General features: G+C 35.3%; 1 protein-coding gene across 1 annotated transcript in view; it reads left to right on the top strand.

Annotated features, from left to right (window-relative positions):
* Positions 1-9876: 9876 nt before the first annotated feature.
* The window catches only part of gucy2c (guanylate cyclase 2C), an 18481-nt gene continuing 16856 nt past the window's right edge, over positions 9877-11501 (top strand). The window contains exon 1 of the mRNA XM_024272400.2: positions 9877-10742. Within this exon, the coding sequence (XP_024128168.1) occupies positions 10535-10742 (208 nt within the window). The 5' untranslated portion in view covers positions 9877-10534. The remainder of the gene's footprint in view (positions 10743-11501) is intronic.

Below are 11501 nucleotides of genomic sequence, written 5' to 3' on the forward strand. Positions count from 1 at the left end.
AAACAACAACAGAAATAAACAACAGCGCCTTTTATTTGACGGTGTAGTTTAACATTATCATAGGGTTAAAATATACAATATATAATAATTACCAGCGAATTAAATCCGGCCCTCCAGATCATTTTACTGTATTGTTATTAATGTCCAGATGTTATCTTGCGCCTATTTCTAACTTGTATAATTTGATAAAATATATTTTTACGGAAAATAAAATACTGAAAGTTATTTAAGGTCCAAGTAGACATATTCCTGCCTTTTTTTTAAATTCATATTTATGTTAAAAAGTTACATTTTTAAGGTTTTTAAAATGTAGTTTTAGTGTGTGCAATAAATGTTTATCCTATTTGACCTAAGGTGTGTTTTGGATTTTGGTCCCCTGTGAGATTGAGTTTGACACCGCTGGTTAAAAGGGACTATGTCATGCAATATCAACTTTATTGAGCGTTTTAGTGTATTCAAATGTTAGTTTTTCATGAAAAACACCCCCAAAATGACATTTTCCTCCACTCATGCATCTTTGAGCATTCCTCTAAAACTCTGCTCTCTGAGCACCAGCCCCTCCCAACCCACAAAAACGAGTGGGTCCTCAGGTCCTCACATTGTGACATCACAATGTGGGGAACAGCTCCTTCCAGGAAGAGTCTGAGTTTCCAGCACCGCCCCCAGGCTAACACAAACACCCACTTTCTCCACTGAGCTAGCTGTGATCAGTGAAATGGTTTCATTTTATATGGACAATATGTAGATCCATCTTCGGATGTTCGGATGTTTGTTCATAAAATGGGCAGCCATCCGGGTTTATAACCCCAAGAGCTCTCAAAAATAACTTATATTTAATTTAAAAAGTGTTCTTTAGTGTCTTAAAGGTAATAAATTATCATATATATTGCTCATCATATACATTCACAATTATTTTGTCTCTCTTCTCTCATCACTTCAAGGAACCCTTTAGGGCTGGATTTAAAAGTCTCCCCATCAATATCCCAAACTGCTGATGTGTCGTTTGTTATTTGTGACAGTAGATCATGAAGTTAAATGACAGAGACAGAGTTGTATGAACATTTGGAAAATAAATTTGGAAATTTCCGAAAGCAATAGCATGTGACCATCATCAAAAAGTTGCATCTTTGAAAACAAATAGCCTTTTATTTTTATTTCCATTGTGCACAGCCCACCGCATGTCTTAAAATGAAACACTTCATAGCAAATGCTTTCACTTCCTCTTACTAGTTTATAGAAACAACACCAGCTGTAAAGGTGTAATAAACAACAGGAAGCATCGCCTTCAGCACTATTGAAATCCCATTGAAGACGGTGGTAAGTTCAAACGTGTTGGCCAATGAAAATTACCATCCATCCATCCATCCATCCATCCATCTTCTAATTTAAATAAAGTTCTGCTCACAGTCATGGAGTTGTTGGAGCCTGCTCAGATTTTGATTTTGGAAGGGCAGGGTTCCCCCAACAGTACACCACCCCTTTGCAGAGCACATGTTGGTTAATAAGACAAGTTTCTGAAGTGGACTGAGGTGAGGTGGACTTGTTACTGAAACTTTAATGAATTAACTTAAACACAACAGCAAGCAAAAACCTTGAACAAAGAGCATAGTCATCCATCTTTAGTTACTGTAAAACTGGACTGATGAACTGTCAGAGTGTTTTAACATCTCTGACATAATTATCGCTGTTGCAGACACACAGATATGTTTACAGACATCACGGTTGCACAGTTTAAAGCAACATCAGCAAATATATTCATATCTGCTGATATAGACCATAACTTTTTTCCAAATATCAATTTAGTAGATTTATCATTACATTCAATAAAACAAACAAACAAAAAAGATCTGATTGATTAGAAGTTAATTTGACTCATTTAAAAACAATTTAAAGTACCAATTCAGTAATAACCGTTGATGTAACCTAAGTCCTTTTTTAATGCATGCCAATATTGGAGTAGACTAGACCCTCATTTATTGAGATCTCTATGCTCCTAAAAGTTACAGAAACCAGTTGAAAATGTTAGTATGCCAAACTCACTCAAATGATGCCATTCGTAAAGAAAATGATGTTTTCCGTTGAAATACTGAAGACATTTGATTGCAAAGCTAAGCACTTCACAGCTTACAGGTTGTGACTCACATAGATATGACAGCATATTTTTTTATTGACGTGTACAGTTTGGTCAATTGACATGAAGGAATAGGATTGAGCTCAAAGGTTAAAAACAAATCAATAAATACTGTGGTCTATTTTCCATTCTGTTAGTTTTGAAGTAAATAACTGAGATGCTTTAATACGTTGTTTAAAATGGAACAAAACATCTCTCATTTCTGTCATCATCATTGAAATTTCAGAGCCTTATCCATGACAACTTTATATGTTTTTGTTTGGTCCAAACTTGGTTTAGCTGTATGAAGTTTCCTGCAGTCTGCCATTGCTATGACTTTTTGACCTTGAACATTCTAGTTATTTTTAACCAGTATCACTAAGGAAGTCAGCATTTAGTGATTTACAAAATCATTGTATTAAAACAACAGTATGGAACAGACAGACTTTTCTTAAAAAATAGCATGGTGCAATAAAAGTTGACTTAGGAAATGTAAACTTTGTTGCTCTTTTAAAACGTGAAGATGCTGAAAGAGGAGAAGATTATATGAAAAAAAGAAGACTGGGTTCTTGATTTAACTTTCATTTCCGGGTCATCCAATCAGGACTCAGGAAAACTGTGATAAAAGTCTGCAAATGTAAAATACTTTTAATAATCTGGGGAAAAGGTGCATTGGTTTATGAGACAGGGCCAGGACATATTATAAGTTCATCAGTATAGAAGTTAATAAGAACAATTTCATATATATTTTTTTTAGAACTGCTTGTAAAACCAACAAACCAAAACCAATCCAGGATTCTGTTGACTCAAGTTTTTTTTAGGTTTCAGAAGTTGAGACTTTAGGACTTCTCTGACAAATACCAGGACTCCCCTGAAAAAGAGATCAATGGATCTCAATGGGATTTTTTTCCTTGTTAAATAATAGTTAAAAAAAACAAAAGTAGCAATGTTAGAGAAAAAAATCAACTCAACTTAGATCAATTTTTATTTAATAATTACAGTTAAAGAACCGAAGTTAACAGGAGACTCTACATCAAAAGGAGAAATATAAAAAAGCTGTAACATAAAGAAAATCATGATAGAAATGTTACAAATTAAAAACAATAAAATACGACAAACCAGTAAACCAGAGTAATGTGTTGTTAAAACGTCATGTGTGGAAAAAAAATTAGCATGATTTCTTTTGGATTACATGTTTTCCTTTTTGCATTCCCATCAATCAGTGTAAGATTTATGCTGATCATATAAACTGAATTTGCAACAAAATGGCAACAAACATATAATACATATCAATGGCAACAACTAACAGGCTAAATAATTATCATTATCTTATTAACAGCCTCTTTTCACAGTCCATGTTTGCCAATGAATATCATTTGAAAAGTTGTGTGGTGGGATGAATCTCTGCTTCTCCAAAGCCGTGAATATGCTGGGACAAGTGCTCCTGTCAAAGTGGTGAGGTGGTGAAGGTCCTGGCTTGATCAAGACTGCAAAAATATTTTAATTCAAATTAGTAAATGAATCTGAGCTTAATTGATTTCTAAGACTCATTCAGAAGTGTACATATTTAAAATATTTTTTTCTTTCTTGTGTTTTCAACAGTTACAAATGTTATGATCCATTCTAACTGCATTAGTCTGATAAGTTAAGATATGCGAAGTGCAAAGATTAATCTGCAAGTCGTAATGTGGCTCACCTTCTTGAAAGATGTAAAGCCAATTTAGATTATTCCTTATCTACAGCATCAACATCAGTCAAACAGCACTTTACAAAAACAAGAAACTAAATGTAGGAATCCAGAAGTTGAAAAAGAAAGGTAGGTTTTAAGACCCTTTTGTCATAAAATCTTTTGCTTTGCCTCTTTCTAACACACACCTTCAATCAATTGTGCAAAGACACAAATTAAGTAAAACAAAGTTTTATTTTATTCCAATGTTGCCCCAGGATTAATCTTTATTGCAGTGATAACATGTAAAGAGGAGCAGCTGTGCATCAACATCTCCACATCTCAGGAGCTCCCCACTGTGGCCACATGCTGGAATTAAAACTCAACTGCTTGAGTTTCTCACTCTGAGAAGGTATAAAATCATTTTATTACATCCTCTCTCAAAGCAGGGTATTTACAGTAAGCTTAAAAATCTCCAAGAGGTTGCTGAGATGACCGGCGTTACTTGGAATGAGGAAGTTTTTTTTGGCTTTATAAACCTCATAAAGCGTCTCTTCTTCTGAAAGTAGGCACAGATGTCATGTCTGGTCCAGGTACAGAGGCCTCTGCTACCCACTTTTTATTCCTTTTCCAAGTAGGATTTATGGTCTAAAATGAGGACAGTGTCTCAATATGTCTAAAGGATATCAGTGTACCATGGGATTATTGTTATTGAGCATCAAGATTAAAGGTAGAATCTGCATGTGGGATGTTGACAGGAACAAGATGCTTTCGGGGTTGAAAATGTGCAGAATGGTCGGCGTTGAGCTCGTACTATATGAGGGCTGAACCGATGCAGATGGTGGAGCAGAACCTCAAGGCAGCAACATCAACAAGCATCAGGGAAGCTGAGGAAACAATCTGCTGTATGATACATTTCGATGACTCATTGTTTCTCAGTTGACCATTTCTTGCTCTTTACTACTGTTGGTATTGTAGCACAAGCTGGGCCACTCCTGAAGGTCCTGCAGGTGCAAAGCTGCAATCAGTCGTAAGCGTTGGAATGCACATTCAGACGATGGCAATGTGCACTATTTAGTTCTAAAATGTTGTTTAAGGCCTTTTCATTTGTCACTTATTGCAACATGAAAACAAAAAGAGCTTGATCTCTCTACAATGTAATGATTCATAACAGTCTTCTAAAAGTAAATAGAAAGACACATTTTAAAGTGCATACAACTCTCCTAAATGCATATTATTGGCTTTAAAAACTATGCATGGGACAATGTGTGCTTTACAAAAGCTACAACACAAAAATGTGTCATCTGAGGATGATAGTCTGACAAAAAGAATCTCTTGATAGATTTCGAATCGTACAGAAGAAGAATGTCTCAATGTTGTCTGTGACACTTTGAGTTGGCAGTAAAGCTGTTATATTTTAAAATAAATGTGTTTTCTAGAAGTATTTAATGTAACAATCCTGATGGTTGTTTAGATTATTTTGACTAAAAATAGGAACCACACACACCACCCTAATACATCATGTGACTACTATAAAAACACTATTCCTTCATGATTTTGACATCAACAAGGCCTCCACTGTTCTTTCAGCCTTTCTTCAGGGAATAGTGTGAATCTACAGTGAGAGTTTGCAATCATGTCAGGGGAAGAAGATGTTTATGTCACTCGACTTAAGCGTAAGAATCCATGACATTATATGGAATAAGAATCTCAATCTTCAAAAAATGTAAACAAAATGTTTTCTCTTTTATTGGTAAAAAAGATTGAAAAAATATGAAAGCAAATATAAAAGCATAACCATCAACCTATCTATTTTCTGACCCCTTTCAGATCACTGGGCTGCTGGAGCCTATCCAATAAACTGTTGGGTGAAGGGAGAGGGGAGTACACACTGGACAGTTTCTCAGTCTATCACTGACTAAAGCATGAAAAAGATTAATTTTCCTAAATATATTACATTTTGCTCAATAGCACTAAATTACAGAGCAATAGCTTACTGAACAAGAAAAATACATGTTTCAATTATTTTTATTCATACAGTTCTATGTTGCCACAATTTATTTACTGTATTTTATCCAGTATAATTTAGAGATGAATTATATTGATTAATTGCTGTATTACTTTTATTTTTTTTTTTGCATAGGACAAGTCAGTTTTGGATTGCATTTTTACACACAAATATCTTGCACTTATTTGTATCTTAATACTTTTGAAAACTCTTCAGTCTAATGACTCTCAGCAGACACTTTCAAATATATGTTGCACTCTGAGTAGTTAGTTATGACTTCTATTTTTGGCTCCAAACTTATCCAAGATGTAACATTTTAAACAGGTTTTCAAGCTGATAACTTTACGCTTGAGCTAAAGTTAGTTGACCTAGAGTAGCTTTTACGAGAGCTGATACCCCAGATGATAAATGAAAACGCTATTAAATCTATTAGTTGTGAGAATTTCAGTATTTAATGCCATTTGTTTTGTTTGTGTTGAAAAACTAATTTAATTCAGCGAGTCCCTTTTTAATTCTTCTTCTTCATTTCCTTAGTCTCTTCCTTCTGTTCTTCTCTAAGGTAACAGTGGCTTCTGGACATATGGTCACTCTTGCAATGACTCATTTTTAGAGACTCCTGTGTTGACTTGATGGTTGAAGACTGTTTAGATTTACGTAATGTTGTAGGATGTTTTTCAGGATGCACTTAGCACTTCTTTTCATGGTAATTTGCCTTTTAACACTATAATTTCCTTCCCCAGGTTGGCACAGATCTCTGCATGACTTGTGACTAAGCTAAACGGCTGTGCGCTCCAAGTTAACTGTGCTATTCCAGGTTTATATGTTTGTTTGCTGAGGGTGTTTATGACCCTGTATGGTGGTGGCGGAGACAGGATAATGTGTGATGCTCAGGAAATGTTGAGCATTAGCTTAAAAGTGTTTGCTTTATGAAACAGAACCTTACTCCCTAATAATGCAGAGATAAACCAGTTGAAGGTAGAACAAGTCAACACAAAGTCACTACTTTTTTTTTTAAACCAGAGTAATTTTCCTTGTGAATAAGTGACACATACAATTCAAACATTGAATATTTGACTTATTGAGGAGAATCCTGATCAAACCTCTCTAACTCACTCTATCTCGTGGCTATAAGACACTTAATTGCTCAAGCTTCCAAACAGATTTTTGTTTGCTTTGTCACTCTATTTTTGTTCAGAATTTTTGCTTTAACCCTGCATTGTGTTTTTTTCCCCCTCCGAGGTCATTCAAAGAGTTAGACATTTATGAGTGTCAGAGTCACACCATCAGAGTTTATCTGTCAATTCTTCGAAACTGGATTATGCAAGAGTTAGTCAGCGTTGCAGAACTGTGAGAAACCAGATACTCAAATGCAGATGTCTTTATCTCTTTATTGCCTCTGTTTTGCAAATACTTCATGCAAATCAGACGTATTTCTTTCTTCAGACATAATGATTAATTAACTAAATAAATTCTTGCCACAATTTGGAACATGTGTAGTAAAAGTTGTCTTGAACTTTTAAAGAGAATGGATAAATGTATTTTTTGTTGTAAAAATTACATAATTATAGAACCAAATCTTAAAAACACATTAACATTGACTTATGCAATAAAATGAAAATATTCGATTCAGTAATCGTGTCTTCATTCATTCTGCTGAATGTAGAGTCTCCAAAATGTTAGACTTAAACTTTTTACAAATGCAAGGAAAAAAACTGCTTTGAGTTTCTTTTGTTTAAGATGTTACAAACTGACCCAGTTTCTGGTAAGAATTATAAAAACTTAATTGAAGGTGTAGAAACCAGAATGAATGAAGTGAATACTTGGAATCTAGAAAGTATTCTTATTACAACTAAATCAAATATATGAAACAAAGCCTGTAAAGGTAGTTTCTGTATCAAGTGAAAGCTTTTAGGTCTTTAATAATAATAATAATAATAAAACATTGTGTCATTTTAAAATAATAATAATAACAATAAAAACATTGAGTCATTTTAAAATAAAGGTTTTTAAAAAAACAAAGCTTTTACAATTTATTTAAATGTCTTTATTCCCAAGATCATTAGCCTGAGAAGAAAACTAAACTTTTACAAAATGATTGCTAAAAAGAGATCCTTACTACACAGTATAAAATACATTTTAGAGACTACAAATAAATAATTTAGGATAAAACTACACGTAAATAAATGTTGACAATAATTACTTTTGTGCTCTTACTATATTATTTTAAACAGGCAGGATTTATTCCACTTTTTGATTTTCTATCACGTAATTAGCTGTAAAACATTTTTTTAATAAAATGTTTAACAAAGAACATTGCGGGCTGCACGGTGGCGCAGTGGTTAGCGCTCTTGCCTCACAGCGAGAAGGCCCCGGTTCGACTCCCGGCTGGGACCTTTCTGTGTGGAGTTTGCATGTTCTCCCCGTGCATGCGTGGGTTTTCACCGGGGTCTCCGGCTTCCTCCCACTGTCCAAAAACATGCTTCATAGGTTAATTGGTGACTCTAAATTGCCCCTAGGTGTGAATGTGAGAGTGAATGTGTGTGTGATTGAGGCCCTGTGACACACTGGCGACCTGTCCAGGGTGAACCCCGCCTTCGCCCATCAGTAGCCGGGATAGGCTCCGGCACCCCCGTGACCCCGAAAGGGAAGAAGCGGTCTGGAAGATGAATGAATGAATGAAAGAACATTGCATTTCCTTTTTATAGCTAACAGGTTTTTGCTTAACTCTTAAAGACAATCCAATTGGCTTCAAATATAAGATGCCTGTATAATTTTCAATTCACTTTGGAGTTAAATAAAAGTAATATTACTGCGGCACACCTCTGCAAGTGGGTCAAGTGTTTCATAGCTATGTGCAGGATGAGAGTGATCACAGTAAACAAAAAAACAAAAAAAACATTGTTAAGGTTTCTCTCATGTGCTGCAAATTTGGTTTAAATAGCCAGAGAATTCTAATATTTTTTTACATATTTTTCTGATGTGGTCGTCTTTCACACACAGAAATTAAAAATTGTAAAATGAACTGTCATCAGACAATATTGTAAAGAAATAACACAATTCTAAAAGAAATTTTAAGAGTATTGTGGAAAAAAAATTTTTTTTGAGACCAAAATGGACAGAAAAAAATAAACTTTATTCTCAATCAAATCAAACTGTGTTTTTCCTTCAAGCTGCTGAACCTCAGTGCTGTCCTGCAGTCACTCCCACACCTTCTCTTTTTCTCCTGAAGAGAGGGCAATCGTGGCCAGACAACTTTTTACAAAGTTATCCTTCCATGTTTTTTCTATTAAAGTGTTGACCTATTGTTTGGCTATCTCCCCCTCCTGTCCTCTTGAGCAGTGATTGTCCTCTTTCCCCTGCTTGATTCTTACTAAAAATTTCACATGTGATCTCTGGATCATTTTGCATCTGTAAAGCACAAAACTGTTCACTAAGATATTAATGTCAGAAGAAATGTGGCTCAAACTATAAAAAAGGTGGTTTAGGAAACAGAGTTGTGCAAGACGCCCCATAGCAATATGACTCTTCCATTATTGTGAAGGGGAGAGAAAAACAGAAGTTTCTTTGATTAAGTTTAAAGGTTCACTGTTTAAATGTGACTTTGGTAGTTAACAAGCAGGACAAAAATGTGAGATTTGACTGTACAAAAGGAAAGGCCACAGGTCATCGATGTTTACATAGAGAATGTTTGATAGAGTTATCTGTTCATCAGTGGCTGTTAAATGATAGAACAACGCAGAATTCACTGTTTGAATGGAATCAATTTGATTACAGATTCAGTGCAGCAGTAAAAGTAGTTTCAAATTGATATTATATGTTATTATGGTTTGACGCAAAGACATTGATTTTTAAGGTGGCCATTTTGTATTGTTTTGATGTTTTATTTTCTTTCTTTGAGCAGGAATTGATTTTAGAATACATGAGGAAACCGAGTCTTGCTTTCTCCAAAATGCAGTGACAGAACTTTATGAGCAGACATTTACAGGCTTAATCCACCCTGCTTTTATAGCTGACAATATTTATCTGCACAAGCCAACTATTTTATGGCTCGCTGTGACCTTTACCCCTTTCAACTTGCCAAGGTTTTCTTCCGTGGTTTTTAAAAATAGTCTTCCCGGAGTGTGAGGAAGCGGGACTTGAGTGCATTGTGGATTTTTTCTGTGCAACAGATGGATGTTATGACTAGAATCAACATTTAACGGAAAGACACTGAGATTTGCTTACAGAGATCATTGGAGGACTAAACCTTCGTGTTACCCGGACTATAATGTACCAAAGACTGACGATCTCAGTGAGTACTTAGAGCCAGGTGTCAGTCCAGATGGCATGTGAGAGTTTGTTCTGCTCTCTGGTTCCTCTGTCGTGCAGACCGCCACCTGTCAGTTGTTCATTAACGTATTAAAGACAGGTAGAGCAGCCGTTTTGATTGTAGAGGAATATTGATCTCAGGTTCCAGCTGAAGGGACACGAGGACTTCACGTCTTCTTTCAGTGTTTGGGGTTGAGATTTACCACAAGCCCGTTTTGTTCTCTTATCTGGATGTTAGATAGTAAATCAAAAGACAGCGTGACTTCTGCTTAGTCACTGAGAAGCGCACCTTACTTCTGTTTTTGGACTTTTGCTGTCAATGGAAAAGATCGGCTCTCGTGGCCAAACTTGAAGAAAAAAGTTTAAATCAGGACTTAGCTGCTGTGACCATGTAGTTTGGAGAGGACGCTCAAATCTCAAAGGACGGTCCAGCGTTTCAATAATGTACGGCTTACAGAGTTTTCTCTGCCTGGGAGTGTTGATGACGCTGGTCTCCAACGACATGCTGGATGAGTGTCTGGAATCAAACCCACGGTTCACCATGAACGTGGTGCTGCTGGAGGACAACACTTACGAATGGAGTCGACCGTTTGTTCAGGAGGCTGTGGAAGGAGCCATTGAAAAGGATGCAGAAGAGAACAGAAAAGCTGGTATGAAATAACTTCAAACATTGGAGGCTGAGTATTCTATTCAGAACAGAATAATAGAATACACAGTAATGAGAAAATTAGACCTTTTTTTAGTTGAATGAAACATACAATAAATCATAACAAACTGCAGAATTACAAAATCCAATTGGGGTCAAATTAATCAGTTTTTTTCTTGTTGTGCACACCTTTGTGCTACCGAGATTTCCTTTTATGACTGTAATACATGTGCAGTAAAAAAATGTTTTACACAAAAGAAATGTAAAAAAAAATTTTTTTTATTGGTTTGTTGCAGAGCTAACATAAAATAAAGTTAGGCAGAGGTGTGATACTTTGGGTCCAGCCAAAAATGTTTCATTTTGTGTAAATTGGAAATAAGTTGCTATCAAAACGTTTAAAACTATACAGGAACCGGAGGAAGAGTTTTGTTTTATTTATTTTTACCTTTCGTCAAATGAATGTACAGTGTGTGTGCTTAATTTAACTGGAAGCTGCACTTCTGAAACACAAAGCTTTTTATATTTAGTTGAACGTTCATGATTGTATTTTTTAAACCCTCTTCATAACCATGTGAAAGAACTTTAAGTAGAAAGATGTCAACAGCTATGAAAATTAAGTCTGTCTTGATGCTCACTGATATTCTGACCACCTATGTTTGATCTGCACGTTAATTAAAATATTTTAGTGATGCGATCAAAAATGTTTGATTAAAAAACAAAAGTAGTTTATTTGAAACTGCAAATTATTTTTGTATTAATTTGG

The sequence above is a fragment of the Oryzias melastigma genome, linkage group LG8, assembly GCF_002922805.2.
Source record: "Oryzias melastigma strain HK-1 linkage group LG8, ASM292280v2, whole genome shotgun sequence".
NCBI classification, from domain to species: domain Eukaryota; kingdom Metazoa; phylum Chordata; class Actinopteri; order Beloniformes; family Adrianichthyidae; genus Oryzias; species Oryzias melastigma.